Source organism: Antechinus flavipes, chromosome 5, assembly GCF_016432865.1.
Source record: "Antechinus flavipes isolate AdamAnt ecotype Samford, QLD, Australia chromosome 5, AdamAnt_v2, whole genome shotgun sequence".
NCBI lineage: Eukaryota > Metazoa > Chordata > Mammalia > Dasyuromorphia > Dasyuridae > Antechinus > Antechinus flavipes.
This window is the reverse complement of record NC_067402.1, coordinates 270,495,777-270,515,881: the sequence shown is the minus strand read 5'-3', so window position 1 is coordinate 270,515,881 and position 20,105 is coordinate 270,495,777. Positions and strand designations below refer to the sequence as shown.

The following is a 20,105-nucleotide window of genomic DNA, read 5'->3' as shown; positions in this document are numbered from 1 at the left end:
CTGCCCATCACTTGGGGAATGGCTGAATAAATTATGGTATATGAATGTTATTGAATATTATTGTTCTATTATGAATGATCAGCAGAAAGATTTCAGAGAGGCCTGGAGAGACTTACATGAATTGATGGTAAGTGAGGTGAGCAGAATCAGGAGATCGTGGTACACAGCAACAGCAAGATTATATGATGATCAATTCTGATGGACGTGGCACTTCTCAACAATGAGACGATTCAGACCAGTTTCAATGACCTTGTGATGAAGAGAGCCATCTACCCAGAGAAAGAGGACTGTGGGAACTGAATGTGGACCACAACACAGCCTTTTCACTTTTTGTTGTTTGCTTGCATTTTATTTTCTTTCTCATTTTTTTCCCTTTTTGATTTGATTTTTCTTGTGCAGCAAGATAATTGTATAAATATATATGCATATATTGGAATAACATATATTTTTACCAAGTTTAACATATACTGGATTACTTGGCTACTTAGAAAAGGGAGGGGGATGGGGGGAAGGAATTGGAACACAAGGCTTTGCAAGAGTTCATGTTGAAAAATTATCCATGCATATCTTTTAAAAATTAAAAAGCTTTAATTAAAAAATATATTCTAATAATTTACAATCATAACAACAATAATGATAACAGCAGCATATATATAGACCACCTACTTATGTGCTAAGCACTCTACAAATAATTATATCATTTGATCCTCACAACAACTCTGGGAAATTGATGTAATTATCATCCCCATTTTCTAGTTGAGGAAACTGAAGCATTTGAAGGCAAAGTGACTGGCCCAAGGTCACACATATCAGAGAACAGATTTGAATTCAGAGCTTTGGGACTCTAGGTCCAATGCTCTTTTGCACTGTGGCGCCCTTTGATGGCCTTCACCATACAGAACACAGTCCAGATGAGGGAAAGAAAAGACACAGACACTACAATAAATAAGGACTGAGTCAACTTAACTTTTCTGGACCTTCTCCCTTATATGTAAATGGGCATCGCCCTTACCAAGAAACAAGGATGTAAGGCTCTAGATAAATGTGCACCAAGTTAACAGCAGGTTTCCAATTAATATCTATGCGCCCACTGGTCATTTAAAACATCATACAGATTTGGAAGACTGTGACTAAAATATTTTTGCAAGGTGTAGTAATACACAATATGCTAATTTTTAAGTTTTCCTTACCTTTCTGAAAGATCACTTTAGTAAAATGATATTGCAGCAGGTAGTAAAACCATTTTTGTGGCTAAAAGTCACTATATTAACATCCTTTTTGTTCTTTAATATTTAAAAACCATGCTGAGAAAAAGAGCAACACTGTATTCCTTAATTTTATTTATAGTTATTAGTACAATTTACATTTATTAAATATTTGTCACTTAAAATTTCATCTGTCATACTGTTAAACTATTGCTCACTAGTTATGTTCATGTTTTTTTTTTTGAGTGCCTTTCATTTTCATCTCACTTTTAGAAAAATCTAAAGGAAAATATCAGATATATAATTTACAATCTTTGGAACAAAGAACTGATGCAATTACAAATCTCATTTATATTGATGATATTGTAGTTTGAACAGCTTAGAAATCCATCTATTCCAACATTAAAAGTATATGCATTTGTTTGGCATTGAACACTACCAAAGATTTCTGCTGCAAAGTCAGTTAAAAAAAAAAAAAAACTACACACACATATAAACTGCTGAAAAATGATACAGAAATAATTTTAAAAATAAACCCTTTTACATTTGGAGTAAAATATAGAAAACTTTACTGCAAATTTGTATATTCATTATATGTATGACTTCATTCTAGTTATTTGAAATTTTCTTATTTAGAAAATTGATATTTTCAATGTTATGATTTTATAATTTGTTCTTATCATTATACTTCAAATGCAATTAATGAAAACTTGAATCATTTGGGCATGAAATCAAATAGTTCTGAGGTACTTCTAAAAGTTATTTGATAGTAATATAAAACTTTTAGCAGCTACCAGACAAGATGAATAATACTGTATTTCTTTTAACTTCCTCCCATGCTGTTTGTCATCACTTAGTTCTTCTGAAATTATTTAATGAAGAGTCATCTTTAAGTGCCTCTGCATGTATGTATATGTGTGCGTGCCCATGAATGCATAAGTGGGGGGGGGGGGGGTGTTTCACCAAAAGGCTGTACATTTGATAGTAGTGGCCACCTGAATGTAATCAAAGAAATAACAAATAAAGAAATGAGAATTCTATATTTTGTTAATTTTTTTCATAGATTTAGTGTTTCCTTAATAAGAAACCCCGTGTCGCCTTTTCTTCAGTCTAACTAAAATTTCATCTTGTACAAAAATATATTGAGAATTTTTCAGTTTGTCTCATCCTTAGAGTAAATTAGATTGTTTCAGTAGAATGTAAACTCCTTGAGGACAGGCAGAAGCTGTTATTTCCACTTGCCTTTTATATCACTTGCAAACTAACACAATACCCAGTACACATTCAGTATTTAATAAAGTCTTGCCTACTGTTGTTGCAAAGACATCTAAGTAGTCACCAATGAAGATTACACTGATTACAGGTCTAATCATGTTCACTGAACCTTCATAAAATAATTAGCACATTAACTCCTGTGATGCCAATAAAGAAAGGAAGATTTATAAAACTCTCAAATAGCTCATTTACCAAAGTAATCTGACCTATAAAAACCAACAGCAGAAGTTAAATGCAATAGTTTTAATATGAAATCCCAAAATTTTAATTTTTCACAACAGAGAGAATAATAAATAATGGTCATGTTCTGCTTTGTCCTAGTAATGAACTAATCACTAATCAACTCGATATTTTATAAACTAATTGCTTAACAATTCCAACTGTCATATTAAAACGACTTTTAGAAAAAGCAGGACATCCCAAATTTCTAAGTTTGAGCAGACAAAAAGTTAGAAGGCAATTTGTTAATCAAAAATAGATCTGTGAGAAACCTACATAAAATATCATTTTCTGCAAATTTCTTTTTCTTATGAAAAGAGGCACTTAGTGTATACAATTGAAGTTTCAGTGGAATAAAAATCCTATGAACTTTCCTATTTTGCAAAAGGCATTTTTTACAGTTTCATCACAAAAATACAATTTTTTTAGAGCAGTCAACTGAGATATAGTGGTGATCGACCATCTACACTTTAAGTAAAAAAAAAAAAAAAAAACTCACAACTCTTCAGAAATCATGAAAACAATACTGAGTCAGAATATTTCTGTGCTGCCAAGGCCATCCCAAATGACAAAACCAACGTTTCCAAGCATAGCTTTTAAAAATTGGTCCGAAGTTTTTTGTTCTCTTCTCGTAGTCTTTCAATTTCAGCTACTAAACTTTCATTGACTGAGTATCTTTCAAGTAAGGAATGCATTTCATTCTAGAGGGGAACAAAATCAATAGTGAAAATTGATTTGATAATCTGCACTTTGAGTTGATAATTTTTCCTATCATGATTCCCTTTCTTTCAAATGGCTAACAAGAGTTCTTCTGTATTCAAGTTATCCTTTGTACATTGCATTAAAAGAAATGCAATTGAAACTGTTGAGTTTCCTATAAATTTAGGAGCTTTTAAGGCATATTCTTCTAAAAGGATGAATGTGTAAAAACAAGAAAAACAAAACAAAACAAACATTTAACTATGTTCGCATATTCATTTCTTTAAACAATTCAAAAATATAATTGGTCAATTAAAAAATCAGTTATTTAATCTGCTCCCATTATTCCTTAGATAATTGAGCAACTAGTACAGTTAAGTAAAAAATAATTGTAGATTCCCTTTTGATAGACTTGTTAACTTTCCAGCTTCTCAGAGTACATTTTTATACAACATTTGCAGTACATACCAATTGCATATGGAACTGTTTAATCATCTCCACTTGCAAATTTACAATGTCACGATGACATGCTTCCCTAGGAAAATAAGAACAACATCATAACACAGGAAAGTCAATTCATTATATCTTAAAAAGTTATCTACCAACTTCTTGTCTTCATGCCATTTTTAATGGTACCCACTTTAGTTCAAAGCCATTTCATTATATTGATTCCTACAGGATTGTCAACAAGTTGCGTCAAAAAAAAACTGTATGATCTCTGGTGTAACTGGGGAGTGGGAGTAATCAGCAGAAGAAAATTTTTTGGAAGTATTCTACAAAGCAGAATTTAGACTTCTCTGTAATGGAGTTAAGTTGTTTGTCTTTTATTCTCAAAGAGGACCAAAATGATAAATTCTACACGTGCCTAACCATAGACCAAGTGGCCCATGTTCAGATAATAAACAGGAGGCTCATCTAATTTGGCCTGTTTATCACTACATTTTAGAGACACATTTCATATGGATTCATTTAACAAATACTTGCAGAGTATCTATTAAATATAAGCAATGTACAGAAGTACTAAGCTAAGTCAATATAAATAAGAGGCTCTAGTCTCTAACTTCAAGAGGCTTGGTTGAAATCATGTGCATGTGCAGATGTATGTATGACTATATATCCATGTGAGAGAGAGGGGAGAGAGGAGAGCGAGAGAAGGAGAGAGGAAGAGAGAGAGATACAGAAAGGAAGGAAGGAGAGAGACAATGTTGGCATAAGAGATTTTAAATATACATTGTACTATAAAGCAATCTACAACAAATGCCATAAGAACATGACATATTGTTACAAGATTCTGAGAAGGAAAAATAATTTCTGCTTGGAATAATCTTAGAGAAGGAGGAATTCAGCTGAAGCAAATAAAGAGACCAGTTTCTAATAAGTTGTTTTCTAATGAGTCAAATTTTATTTATAATTTTTAAACCAGTGGCAGGGTGTGTGTATGTGGAGCGGGGGCAGGGGGACAGAGGGACAAAGAGAGAAAGAGAAAGAGAGAGAGAGAGAGAGAAAGAGAGAGAGAGAGAGATCCCTCTGACTTGCTCATCTGTTTCCTGTCTCTCATCTCAAAAGTCAGGCATGTAGAGAAGAACCTGCCAAGAGTTAGCTGAAAACCACCTCAGTCTCCTTTCTGCTCTCTTACCACTGAGAACCCCAGTACTCATTTACATTCCTCTCAGGGCAAAACCTCAAATTGCAACTTTCCCCTACAGATGCCAGCCTTCCCCACATCCCAAAACTTGCCTCTTCTACCTACAAAAAATTAACACCTAGCTCTAAGAAATGGGAAGAGTAAATTGGTTCAAAAAATATTATGACTGCAGAGATACTTTTGTTGGGTAAAAGTTAATATAATTATTTTCAATTATACTTACTTATATTTAATTTCCATGCAGCATACCAACAATAAATATCATTAAATGTGGGTCAGATTAACTACTTTAAATTATTGAATTTGAACAAGTTGAACTCTTCATAGTTTATTTTTCAAGTAACAGGGCTGCCCATTCACAATCATTAAAAAAGGTGAAAACAGGAAGATAAAAATGAGGAAGGCTCAGGAAAATGGATTTCCATATCAAATGAATTCAGTTAAATTATTTTGTGGGCAGAAGACTAAAAGAAAATGCCATAAACCAAACAACTGAAGACAACAACTATGGTGGAATGAACTAAAAATTGGATATCTGCTAAGTATATTAAAAATATATAATCTACAACTGAGAAGTTGTCAAAGTTCATCCAAGGTAAGTCTCAATTATGTCAAGAGTTTTCAGATGTTCTAACTGCTCAGATACATTCCCATCACCACTGTCCCTGGCACCTCATGATTTTAGAGAACGTCATGACAATCACTTGTCTTAAGAGCATCAGCTTCAGGAAATCCAGGACTAGAGATGACCTCTAAGGGTCCTCCATTATCAATAAAATGTACCCAGTACAAAAATGAATATCACTTTGATCTCTTGCCCGAGGAGGGATGAGTAGCTGAGGGAGGGAAGGGAGAAGAATAAACATTTAGCTATCCATGCAAAGAAAAACATTACTATGAATAAGCTTTTTCTTTATAAAAAAGTAATTAAGACCAACAACTATGAATATTGTTAGCCTCAGAAATTTACATTCAAACAAAAACGAAACTGTTGGCTGACCAATCAATAAATATTTGGTGACATAAAGACAAGAAGTAGTTTTTGTCTCTCAGTATTAAGCGCACACAATGCCAGGCACTCTTCATAAAGTCTTTTTGACTAACGGTAAAATAGTCCCTCTGTCCTCAAAAAGCTTACATTCTATTGAGAGGAAAATGTATATGTGTGTGTGTGTGTGTATGTATAGGAAATACATTCAAAATAAATATAAAGTCACTTTTTTTTAAGGGGGAGGGTGGGGAAAGTCATAGCAGCTAGGAGGAATCAGAAAATATTTCATGTAAAAGGACTCACTTAAGTAGAGCTTTTAAGAAAACAAGAAATCTCCAAGCAGTGATGGCGGTTTCACTGGCCCCAGGGACAAAGATTACAAAATCAAGGTAGCCTTTCCTATTTATTCTAGCTCTCACAAGTTCCTGGCTATTGAAATATCACCTACCCCCTCATCCCCTCTGTGAAAACATTTAAAATCTATAGACTTTTCATCATTTTCTTTTAGGATGCTGACATATCTAGTATAAGCATTTTTATCACGACTCTTAAAACAATACATCTCAACAGAGGACTACTAGTGCTCTACAAATACCTTGCCAATGTTAATCCATCATGAACTTTGAGAGCTGTTAAAAAGCTGTGTAAGACTTAAAAAAAAAAAAAAAAAAAAAAAAGGCAACCAACTCATTAATTAAACAGTTTCAAATGCTAAAGAAAAAACATTGAGAAGGTTGTAGTATCACATTTAACAAATTACTTTCTCAACTTTCCAGTAGTCTGAGAAAAAAATGAAAATTAAATGCTAGGGAAAGAAAAGTTAGGGACCCCACCAAATTACAAGCACATGTGTACTATTCACAGGATGCAGCTCTCATAATTGTTTTTTAAAATGTATTTCTCTACTGTATAATAAATAAATGGTATATTTGAGAGACAATCTATAAGTCTTATATTTAAGGAACCTTGTATTATTTTTCCAATTTTGCCAACTTAATTTTGTTACAAAAACATCTAAACCAACAGCCTGACTGCCAAAATACAGCGGCTAAGTAGTCCACCAGCTGTACTGAATGAATGAGCTTCTTACTGCATGATCATCAGTAAATGCAAAAAAGGCTGAGGTCAATGTGATAAGCTACTCCATGTCTGCTAAAGTCTTACTGAAAAATCACATTCAAATTTTTCACTTCAGAACTCAAAGCAGAAACTTCAAAGTACTAGTCACTGCATTTTAGTTTTAATTTGCTTGTGTAATTAACAAGAAAACAAAGAAGTCAAGCATAGGGAAAAATAATTTTATTAGATAATACCTAAAGTCATCCAGTGTGTCCTGTATCATGTTCTGGATAAAATGGATTTGAACAGATGTCAGCGGTATATTTGATCTGTTGCTTCCAATGGTATCTGCTATTTTTTCTGAAAGTGAATTGGCAACTCCAGAAGTGACAGAGGATGTTATCTTTGGATCTAAAATAGACCAAAAAACAATCAGATATTAAATTATATATATCTGGCAAATACATACTTGAAAAACTAGAGAAAAGAACTAAGTTTTATGACATTTAAGAAGGAAAATGTTTCTAAAATAGATCCCAGGAACTTTCTATTATATTATTTCTAGCAGTCATTTATCTATATTTATAAACTGCCAACTGAATAATGTGATACTACATGACAAGGGGATTCATCTTAAAATTTCTATGAACCATTTATCTATCTTACATCGAACAAACAGAACAAGTTGGTTATAGTTCAGCCACAAGAGAATATATGTGTGTGAAGATAAGTAAGCATAGCTAAGAGAAAAATTGGCTAAAATGCTTTAAAAATTATTAGACCAACACCCAGAAAGAGGATGAATAAAAGTCAAAATACACAAGAATATCATATTTAATCATAGTAAATAGTTTATTTCCTGACATCTTTAAATGTGATTAAGTTATACATTTTTTGGTTCATGGATTTAAATGCCAAAATTTCCCCTTCTCAGAAAACTTTATTAGATAAATATGTGGAATGGTTCTAAGAATCAGTCCATAAATTGTTGTAAAGTCATCTAATCATAAACAACACCTGGTAACTAAAATTCTTATAGCTAAATCCTTCGAAGGATTCAAGTCAGATTCATGTTATACACGACACACACTGTAGCATCTTGGGCTGGAATTGACCTTTGACATGATCTACTTAAACTCTTATCCACACAAGAATCTTCTCTGTGACATTCTTGATCAGCAGTAATAGGTGATTTCATAAAGCAGCTTAATCCATTTTAAACAGTCCTAATTTTTTAGAGAAGTTTTTGGTTTTTGTTTGTTTACTGAGTTCAATTTATCTCCCTAAAACTGCTGGTTCTTGAGCCATAAAAAGTACATTTTACTTTTTAAACAACTAATAAGTCAGTCAATTAGCATTTATCAGCTATTCCTATGTTTTCAGATTATTATTATTGCACTCTAAGTTTTCCCTTTTCTAGACTCAATGTTTCCACGTCAAAAATTCAGACTGTCAGAGATCTGAATGAGAAGTCCATATACAACACCTCCAATGACTAACAAATCAACCCCTACTTGAAAACCTTGAGTGAAGAGAAATCCAATCAATACCTCTTTTTCTGTTTGTTTGGCTAGTGCCAATTGTTAGAAAGTTTAACTCTTATCATCAAAAAAACTCTACAATTCCCATACATTATCAGTTTTGCCTTCTGCCAAACAATAAACAGAATCCCTTTTCCACAGGACAACCCTTTAATTACTTGAAGGCATTTTTCATTTCCTCCCTTAACTTGGAGCACAGAAAGTGTAACATTACCAAACCGTTCTATTGATCCTTTTGTGACATGATTGCTACTTCTCACCATCCTAGAAGCACATCTCTAAACTTAGCAATGTCCTTTCCTAAAATGTGGCACTTAGAATGGTACACAATGCTCCCAATGTGTTCTGACCTTGTAAGAAAAAAGAATTATCCCGCCCTTCATTGTGGCCACCATACCATTTAAGAAGTTGCCAAATCATGTGCTGTCATACATTGAGATTACAATCCAATAAACATCCTAATTTGTTTCTACACAAACTGGTTTATAGCAATACCTCCCACTTGTGCAGGAAATTCTTCAAATCCAAGGGAAATTATCCCTAATAAATTTCATTAATAGAGTACATTGTTAAGTTCTTTTTGGAACCTGAATCTCTCACACATTTTAATGATCCCTCTCCTCCCTGCATTGTGTTATCCACAAATCTGCTATTTCTGACAGCTTTCAGGTTCCCCATAAAAATGCTGACTAGCATAGGGTCAGGAAAGGTCCTGAGAGCATTCTGCTAGAGACCTGCCTGCAGGCTAAAAGCCTAATAATGACCACTATGGGGTTGGTAATTCTATACTGTTGAGAATACTATACTGTTGTTTGGTCCAATTTTTTTCACATTATTCTCAAGGATGGCATTGGAGAATATCAAATGGTTACCTGAAAGATAGGTGTACCCAAGTTACAGCATTTCCCTGATCTATTAGACTAGTAATACTATCAAGAGAGAAAATGACATTATTCTGGTATGGCCTTGATGAAGAATTGTGAGATTTTAGGAATAAAAAAAAAACTTTCCTTTATAAATGTTTCAGTTAAAATAGGGGTGCTTAATCTTTTGTCATAGAGCTCTTTTGGCAGTCCAGTGAAGCTATGGATTCATCAATATAATGTCTTACATGTATAATATGTAATAAAATACAAAGATTACAAAGAAAGTACATATGCACATAATGACATGCATAAATACACACATGCACAAATATATACACACACAGAGGCATTGAAAACAAGTTTAAAGATCTCAAGCTGAGAGAATCTTTAATAATACATTCCAGAATTTTGTCAGGAATCAAACTCCATTCTCTTCCCTTTTTGGAAACCTAAGAAATTTATGAACTATTGGAACACCTTTCTCATTCTCTATTAATAACAGGATGGCAATTCCTGCTCTTTCAGAACTCAAAACTGTAGCGTGTTATACTCATTAAAGATAGCTAATGGTTCTTTAATTTTCCTCTTTGATCTATATTTCATCTCCCTGTCCATCATCTATTATCCTTTCCAATATAAAGTTTGCTCTTTTGGGAAGTAAAATTAGCAAGAGTTGACCAGTTCCATATTCCTAATCTTTCACTATCCTATCCACTGAGGGATGATCCTATCTCTACAATAAAAAGATCTTTTTTTGTTGTTGTTTTTCTTAGTATTCATCTCCAGCACCACTTTCATCCCAAGACTTACACTATCCTATATGAATGTGTAACTTTGTTCTTAATTACCTGCCTTTCCATTTTCTAACTTTTTTAAAATCTGGAGCTTCACAACAAAATTCCCTTTAATCCTTAATCCTCTCTTTAAACAGAAACCTCTTTCATTTCTCAATGGAATAATTCATGCCTATACATTCAAACTTCTGGCTATGTGATATTAATTCCAAGACCAATTATCCTGTGCTTCAATACTTGCTATTTGACAGGTTATTTATGCTTTTTCTATTAGGTACTGACCTATCTGTTACATCCTTTCTACTAATACTTTACCCATATCATACTTGCTATTTTCTTAGTTACCTGGCTTAGTAGCTATCATAAGGATAGGGTTGTTTTTTCCGCTTCTTTCCTCCATTGTCTAGGGTCCTCTTGATTTGATTTTGTAAATTTTCTGGCACTTTAACCGACTTTTTTTGATGAACCCCATTCCCAGCTAAAAGTTCATCACTAGGATTTTATTTAGTTGTGGTCAATAATCAAATCTGTTTTTTAATATCATCTTAATAACTGCTCTCTTCCCAAATCTAGCTTTTCTTTTCTGCTTATATCTTAGGAAGACAAAATACTTCCCACTGTTAAGGTCAGATAATATACAATCACTTTCAGCAACCACTACTATTTGTGTAGGCCTTGAATGGCCTCTTATGAGGGTGCTTGGGGTTTAATGGTTATCAGCTCTTGCAGAAGAAAAATTTGTTCCTGGCTCGGAGAGTTTAGCTCTGGCTCTGTGGAAAGAGGTTCCTGATCTATTCCTTAATGTCCAAGGGCTGGCTGTTGGATTTTTTTCATCCCTTGCTTGCCCATGCTATTCTTCCACCTTCATAGGACCACAGATCAAGAGCTAGAAGGGACCACTTAAAACCCTCAAGTGCAACTCTCTGGTTTTATGACCAACATTCCCAAAGCTCAGCAATGTGAAGTACCTCACTCAAAGTCTCATGGGATTAAGTGTCAAAGTGCGATCTGAATTCAGGTGCTGAAGCCAGACCCCTGTTCTTCCCACAGTCCCACACCATTCCCTCCAACCTCTCACAGCCTTGCATCCCCAGAATCTATTTCTTCTGTCTTCCCTTAAATAATTTCTCCCACTGATGTTACAACAGGTCACTAATATGCCCAAAGATGGCTTTGAGCAAACATTACTTCCCTCTGTAACCTTTGCAAACCACTCATTTAGCAAAAAACCACTAAATAACTTATTTGGGACCAAATGCCTTCCTTGTTTCAACATTCTATTTCTCTGAGATATATGTTAAGCAGTTATGTGCTCCTCTCATCCAGGCAAGCAGGCAGATCAGTAGATAAGGGGACATAGAATCAATTGAAATACTGACAGAAATTGAAATATTGTCTTATCCATTTACTAGGTGACCCTGGGTGAAGTCCCTCAGCCTCGATTTTCTCATGTGTAAAATGGGGATGATAAAAAGTCTGCCTTATAGAATTGTCATGAGAATCGCATGTGATAACTACAGGGCTCCTCAAATGTTGCTCATTCTGACAATGACCGACATCCTGCCTGGCTTGGCCTCTGAGCCCTTCTCCCAGGGTTCTCTTGCTTGTCCCACTTTGTTCTCCTCCTGGAGAAGATAAATGAAAACTGGGGTTGCCCAGCTTTGCCTCTTCTGTCATTTGTTAATATTTAACCATTATTCCCAAAAGGGAACCTCTTCCTTCCTTGATCTGACTACCCTGAAAAAGCCGTTTGGGGGCCTATGTGTCTTTTACAAGTGTTGGATCATTCCAGGCCTTGGCTTTCCCAAGTCTGTCCCTGCAGCCACGTTCCTCATTGCCTCCTATGTCCCTCTAAAATCTGAGCCCACTGGAGAATCCCCCATGCAGCCATGTCTCTTTGGAGTCTTGTCTTTTCTTACCTATTAGTCCCCTATTGGAATTTGATATTTTGATTGCATGGAATTTTTAATAATTTGATCATTAGCTATTTTTGATAATATTTCAACTTGAAATCGTCCATCCTTTTTCCTTTTGCAGTCACTGGTGGTGGTGTGATACCAATCACTTTTGCTGCTTTCCTACAATCTAAGATACAGGTCTCATGATGGCCAACATTCCCTTCCATTCACGATTATAAACTCCAAGATTACAAGAGTTACATAGTCAAGCTACATCTGAATCACATCTAGAAAAAGACTCAAGTACATTGGAATCACCTTACAGAAGCTGATTGCTGGAAAATGGAATGAAATAATAGTCATATTTCCTGATTCATCAATAATAATTTCTTTTCATATTCTTCCAAAAACTGAAAACAAAGTCCTCTTTGACTTGTGTACTAAACCTAAATACATACTTGTGAAATATTTAAATAAATGTTTATTTTTTAAAAGAAAGAATATGAAAACGCCTAACTACTATATATCCTACACCTCTTTTCCACACTCAGTGATCTTTATTTATTTAAACTTTTAAAGTTAAATTTCTAAAACTTTTGAATCCATGTATACATAAAAAAGACATCAATAAGCAGCTTTATGCACTTACTAGCTATGGTAGTTCCATTGATTGGGAATTCATGTGTCAAATGGCCTTGAATTTCTCTTTCTGGCCTTTCTATTTTCTCAGGGCTTCTTGTTGCATTGGGTGCTGGGGAGGTATTCAGATTTCCAGATTCAGCACCAGAGGAGATGAACTTGGCAAGCTTCAAATTTACAATAAAAACCAATTTTAGCAATATTATTTGTAGCATCCAATTTTTAAAAAACACATACTAACTTTTTAAAATTTATATTATTTTAACCTATATTAACAGATTTTTGTCTACTCTGGGGAAGTGTGAGAGAAGTAAAAAAAAAAAAAGTCAAAAGAAAAGTAGTATTTGGGCCAATTATCAAGATAAATCTTAATAGAATGTTAGAATACAGACTTTCTCAACAAATACAAAGACAGACTGTTTTTGACAGCCTAATAAAGAAAAATTCAGTCATCCTGAACATTTATTACTAAATATCACTTTCAATAGAAATACGATCTGACAAAATAGGATTCCTTGTAAGAATAAAGGTATACATTTGACTAGTCTCATAAATATCTGTTAAAGCAATTCAAGTGGCATTTTCATTCTTCTTGAACAACTCATATATTGACTGCTTCCCTCCTTCCAGGAGAGAAGTGGTAGAATATAGGTATAGAATGTTACATATTCTATCCATGGAAGTCCCTAAAAGTAAAAAGGAAGTATTACTCCAAGTTCTCAATAATCAACCGAACTAGCGTATAACGGGTATATTTGTTAGTTTTATTACTGTTAAACTTCTTATTATTGTTAGAAGGAATTTATTATGGTGGGTCTTATTGAAATCACTATTGGAAAATAGGGTATAAAAAGTTATATATATATATATATATAATATATATTATATTAATAAAATATCTCAATAATAGTTTGAGACTATCAAGGTGCTTTTTATATGAATAAAAAAATCATATTCTACTGTGTGACTATTTATTTAACTATAACTCATTGGCTTTTCCATATAATGTTTACTAGTTCCACCTCTGATGAAGAAGCAAATTCTTGTAGAAAAATAAAATGGTTTTTAAAGTCAAGTAAGATAGAATCTAATTTTAGTGCCACTGATAATAACTTAGGCTAAATTATTTAAGTGAATTGGTATTTCATGTTTCAGTGGGGAATGTGGATGAAGAGTTATCTGATATTCAATTATAAAGCACCTTGTTTTTAAAGGAATAAAAAAAAATTTAGTCAATCTTAAAGTTGTAAGGTGGTACCTTCAGAGTTGTTTTAATTTGCACTTCTCTAATCAATAATGATTGAGCATTTTTTTTCACATGAATACCTTTGAGTTCTCTGAAAACTTTTCATATCCTTTGACCATTTATCAATTGCGGAATGACCTGTATTCTTATAATTTTTACTCAGTTCTCTATATATTTTATAAATGAAGCCTTTGTTTATATAAAACCTTTGTAATTTAATGTAATCAAAATTATCCATTTTGAATTTCATAATGTTCTCTATATCTTGTTTGATCCTAAATTCTTCCCTTAGCCATAGTTTTGACAGATAAACTATTCCATGTTCTCCTAATGTGCTTATGCTATAATCCTTTATGTGTAAATCATGTACCCATTTCGACCTTATCTTGATATATGGTGTGAGATGATGGTCAATACCTAGTTTTTGCCATATTGTTTTCCAGTTTTCCTAGCAGTTTTTGTCAAATAATGAGTTTTTATACCAAAAGTTATGTAGTGAAGGCAACTCTGAATTTCTTAACACTCTATTGCATAAGTTCTGTCAGATTTTGACAAAGCACAAGAAACCTGGAGATGGACTCAAAGATAGACTATATGCTTTCTAGCTGAGAGTTAGCCTTGCTAATTCAGCACCAGAGATGGACCAGGAGGTGGTGAATCTCTTTGGTCAAAGAAATTCATGAAGACTAAAGATGCAAAAAAAGTCTTAACCTGCATCAAAGGACCATTAGCCAAAACTATAAAATAGATATGGTTAAGTACTGAAATGCATTATGCTTACTCTCTATGAAAAGAGACCCCTTCCTGCCCCCCCAAAACAAATACAAAAACAAAAACACCAACCTGATGGAAATTCTCCTGCAAAGATACCTGTTTTAAAGGTTCCTTTGATTCCTGTTTTCCTAGTTGCATCTTCTTACTCTCAGTTGTGGCATCTTGGCTTTCATTCTCTTCGGTAAGTGGGAATTCCATAGAGACATGAAGAGAGCTAACATGTGATACTGGTGTGTTTGTACTTGATGGTTGTTTTCTTGCTGGAAACATTGCATTTAATTGTGGGAGAAAGTCTAGGCCTGAAAAGAAGGGAAAAAGAGTTCTTTTGTACATGATAGTTATGTACTATAATCTATACTCCATTTCATAAAAGACTGGTTAAGAAACAAATTATTATAAACAACAAAGAAAATTATTGACTTCACATGTCTTAATCTTTAACATAAATCTCTCATAAAAGTCCCCACTATTGAGGTGGGAAAAAAGTATTGCAAAAGTTCCTACCATCTCCTCGGGCAATTGAGTCCTCACTTGACTTGTGGACAGCAGCATCTATAAAAATTATACAGTAAAGAAAAAAAAAATGAAAATAAAATCAAAATTTCATTCCCCATCCATTCATCAGGAAGCCTCTTAAGGGGAACAAAAAAGAAAATTAACAGAAGACAAGGAAAGGATTAATATTGACATTTTCCCTCTTCAATTCTTCAAGCAGTAGCTACAAGATAATATCCAAAAAGAAATCCCAAATCCAAACAAAACTTGACCATGCCTACTTACTTTCTTCCACAATCAATAATTTATTTTATCATAGATCAGACTCATTTATCAAACTCTCTTTGGAACAAAGAACATTTAAGTAAAAGTGAACCTATTATGCAACTTTGTCAGTATATGAATTATTCCCTACTTTTCTTAATGTACATTTCCTCTTTTCTACATGAAGGTTCATTTAAATAGAGCAAGTAAGAGCATATTTAAAAGATGGATCTTAAAGGTCAGGAGAAATGTGTTCTAATCTTGACTCATTACACACCCATGAGTAACCTGGGAAAGTCATGGCTTCTTTACACCTCAGTTTCACCCTCCCCATAAAATGGGAATAATGATACTTAGACTGCCTATTTCAAATAGTTATGGGGAAGTCCAAGAAAGATAATCTATGAGTGGAAATATTTCACAATTCATTTAAAAAAATTATATAAGCACAAATTTTTTTTTATTTTTTAATTAAATTTCATTTTATTTCCAAACAAAGATCTGCCTTTTCTCATCCTCTTACCTCTGAAACAAAAACCACTATTTATAAACATGTATAGTCAAACTAAACAAATTCCTTTATTGTTCAGATCCAAAAATATGTTTCTCAATCTGCATTTCAGGCTACTACCTAAGCAACACATTTTGCTCGGACTGTAAATTATTATTTTAAATAATATGATGTTCACTGTGGGTCCCTACCCCGCCTGGTCTCTTTCTTTGAGTTAAAGAAACTTTCTGTCTTTTTCTTCTCTCTTCCCCAAACTCAATGACTTCTCTTTAACATGTACTGTGTAGGATGTAAACAGTCTCCCGTCTCCCATCTGCCAAACTATCTCCCTTCTCCATAGTCAAAACCCAATTCAAACAAATTGGATGGATGAGTTGAAACATAGGGACTATGAAGAAACAAGTGAAATACGACTGCAAAGGAGTACAGTTAGTTTATAGAAAAATTTTAAAGTCACAATACTGGTTTTCTTTGGTAGGCAATGGGTAGCCATTGAAGGTTAACAGGGAGATAATATCATGAGTTCTATGAAATTATGAACATCAATTTGGTAGCAAGTGAGTACATCCACTAATCTAGTAATCCTTTCATCCAATTCTAATTGAATCATGGTGTATTAAACTTCTTTTCTCCTCAAGTCATCACATTTACCACCATGGTGGTCTCTCTTAAAAGAAAATCTATTTTACTGAAAAGACTGAAGCCATGCACTTTAAACTCACTAATCTTCAATCACCAAAACGTGCAAAGTTTCTTGTTAAGTCCTCATCCATTATCTCCTATAGATGAGGCAGCCCCTCCCTATTTGAGGAAGCTAACCCTTCAAATCCTTGTATCCTTGACCTGGCCCCCTCCCAATACCTGCAGCACCAACATTCCCTCTCTAATTTTCAGTGTCTCCTTCTCTAATCTATATCTTGTAAATATGGTCAAGTCTTATCATCTCATAAGCTAGCATTCTATATATTCTCTCTTCCTATTAATGGGTAAACTTCCAGGAAGAGTAGGCTAACACTCAATACCTTGTCTTTCTCACCACCTCGATCTTATGCAAATCTGACTTCCATTCAAAGAACTCAGCAAGTTCATCATTGACATGGTATCTGCCAAACAGAGCATACTTTTCTCAGACCAAATCTTTCTGATCTTTTCTACAGCGCCCAATACTCCCAAACATCCCAGCCTTCTCTCTTTCCCCAGCTTCCAGAACAGTTTTCATAGTTCTTGATCTCTTCACTGCTTCATCACACCATTCTCTCCCTCACTTGTAGTGTGGGTTGTTCTCATGGCTCTGTCCTCAAGTCATCTTTTCTCAATATTCTGATAGCTTTAAATATACCATCTGTAGATAGCTATATCATATCTATTTATCCTTTTTTTTTTTTTGGCTGAGGCAATTGGGGTGAAGTGACTTGCCCAAGGTCACACAGCCAGGAAGTGTTAAAGTGTCTGAGACCAGATTTGAACTCAAGTCTTTCTGACTTCAGAGCTGGTGCTCTATGCATCTAGCTGCCTTTATTTATCCATTTTTCATCTCTTTCCTGAATTATGGTACATACCCAAATGCTTAGATAGCCAAAAAAAAAACCCTTTTTTTCTTCCCAACTTCTGAATTTCCACTACTGGTGATTTCCAAATTATCCAGGCTTAAAATCTCACCTTAAAACCTTAATTCTTCCTTTTTTCTTCTGACCCACATCCAATAAATCTTAATTGACTCTACTTGTTTTTGTTGTTGCTGTTATTCTCAGGACTAATTTAAGTGAGCTATAAAACTGTCAAATAACTTTTGAGACTCAAGACCCAACTACAGAACAATCCTTGTTAACAAAGCCCTTGGCCACTACTGAGAGAGAAGACATGGCATTTCTAACTCAGCTGCTGGGTTGCTTGAGAACCACATTACATTGTCTTGGCCCAGACTACAAATGAAAGTCTTGGTGTTTAAGGGCACCGTCAAAGAAGTGAGCAGCATTTGTTTGTTCTTCTATACAGCAAGACAAGTTAAGTCAGTTTCCCCAGAGAGCCTGGCACAGAACAGCTCCCTTCTGCTTAGAGAAATAGCCTTTACTCCTCTAGATATGCAGCTTAGAGCTGAGCTTGTCTACAAGCTGAAAGGCTTGTATTCATCTCAACATCTCATTCACAAAGAGGTATTCAGGAAGGTGATCTGCAAAGGGTCCCCTTCCCATCAGTGATGAAAAGACTTCTGAGTGAAATATATTTCACTTTGTAGCTAAAAAGATTGAAGTCTTTAAACTGCTCATCTGACATAACAACAGTAGCTTTGAAGTCTGGGACTGGCATTTCATGCTGATGGCATGTGCATAAAATTCAGACTCTAACCCTAACTCCACCACCTGGAAGGGGAGCAAATAGAGCCTCTAATGCTACTTCTGAAATCATTCTCACACCCGCCCTCTCCTCTCACTTCTTCTCTGTCACCCACTTGCCTACTTCAGGCCTTTATCATTTAATGTTGAACTATGTAACAGGTCTCCACCTATGATCTCTTACCCTTCCATATCACAAAACTGCCCAAAGAAATTTTCTGAAAAGTGAAAATCTTAGTAGGACATTCCCCTAAGAAGGAACCTTCTGTGAGCTCCTTCTTCCAAAGGTAAACCCTCTTCAGGTTGGCTTTTAGGTCCTTTGCTAAATAGCTCCAATCTTCTTTTCCAACAACTTGACAACTTTCTCCCCTCCTTACATACTCCACATTCCAGAAATACTGAGTACTCATGGTTCTTTCAGGTTCTTTTACTCTTATGTCTTTGTGCAAATGACTCTCATGTCTGGAACACACTGGCCATCCTTTTAGTTTTTTTTTTTTAATAACTTCCAAATTGTTCTCCACTTCTCAACTCTCTCTATATTCCATATGCTACAACACACAGTTGCCAGTGGCCTTTCTTAGTGTGGCCCTGACTGTATTCATCCTCCTCTATAATCAAATATAATTCTACCTAGTCTTTCAAACCCTTACAATCTAGTCTTGCCACACCCCTCTTTGGGCAATCAATGATCCAGTCACACTGAGTTCCTTGTCTTTCCTCACACTTCATACTTCTACAATGGCTGGCTCATGTCCTAAATGCACTCCCTCATCTCCTCAAAGAATCTTTTTGTTCCTTCAAGATGTAGTTCAAACAATAGGTCTTGACCTGGAATATGTGAATTTATGTTTTAAAAAATATTTTGATAACCATTTCAATATAATTTATTTCCCTTGTAATCCTATTTATTTTCTGTTCTACATTTTAAAACAATTTTCTGAGAAGAGTTCCAAAAGCTAGACCATGAGCTAAAAGAGATTGAATCCCTTTTCTATATGAAATCTTTCCTGAGCCCTTAAACTGCTTCTCCTTCTCTCTCTAAACTACCTTCTCTTTATATATTTATTCTTTATATGCATATACTGTCTTCCCCTTAATAAAATATAAGGTCCTTGAAGTACAGATAATTTTATTTTTTGTATTTCTATCCCTTGTGCCCACAGTACTGGGCGCATACTAGGTACTATATAATAGCATATGGTAAGCACAGTGATTGGCACATAGTAAATGCTATATCAATGATACACAGTGGTCAAAATGCTGGTAAAATATGTGCTATATAAATGGAATATTGTGTTCATGGTGTCTGCAGAGAGTAGGCACAGTAACTAGCACAGGTAGGTAATATACAAATGCATCTTTCTTCCCTTCAATGCAAGCTGACTGACAAGTGATCACTCTTTTCCCTGCTTTCACAGGTACTCACAGCTTGTGTATTTGTGTGCATGTCATTTACATCAACAGGACAGGTCTCAACATCATCTGTAATTGAGGATTTCTCTTTTCAGAATTTTGGCAGTATCTGTAAGTCAGCGGTAGGAAACGTATGGCCCATAGGCTGCATAAGGCCCACAAAATCATTTGCTAAGGCAACCACAGGTACAATAAGCTTCCACTGCTGGGGTTCTGTAAGTTGATAATTTTGTAT

At 34.5% G+C, this 20,105-nt stretch overlaps 1 protein-coding gene across 2 annotated transcripts in view; it reads right to left on the bottom strand.

Annotated features, from left to right (window-relative positions):
- Nucleotides 1-568: 568 nt before the first annotated feature.
- NEDD1 (NEDD1 gamma-tubulin ring complex targeting factor) overlaps nucleotides 569-20,105 on the bottom strand; it is a 66,306-nt gene continuing 46,769 nt past the window's right edge. The window contains exons 10-15 of one of the 2 annotated variants that reach the window (XM_052001301.1): nucleotides 15,356-15,403; nucleotides 14,948-15,150; nucleotides 12,842-12,998; nucleotides 7,348-7,504; nucleotides 3,867-3,933; nucleotides 569-3,400 (exon numbers count right to left, since the gene is read on the bottom strand). In XM_052001301.1, the coding sequence (XP_051857261.1) occupies nucleotides 3,296-3,400; nucleotides 3,867-3,933; nucleotides 7,348-7,504; nucleotides 12,842-12,998; nucleotides 14,948-15,150; nucleotides 15,356-15,403 (737 nt within the window). In that variant the 3' untranslated portion in view covers nucleotides 569-3,295. Of the gene's footprint in view, nucleotides 3,401-3,866; nucleotides 3,934-7,347; nucleotides 7,505-12,841; nucleotides 12,999-14,920; nucleotides 15,151-15,355; nucleotides 15,404-20,105 lie in introns of both variants that reach the window. The other variant, XM_052001300.1, reaches the window with a different exon arrangement.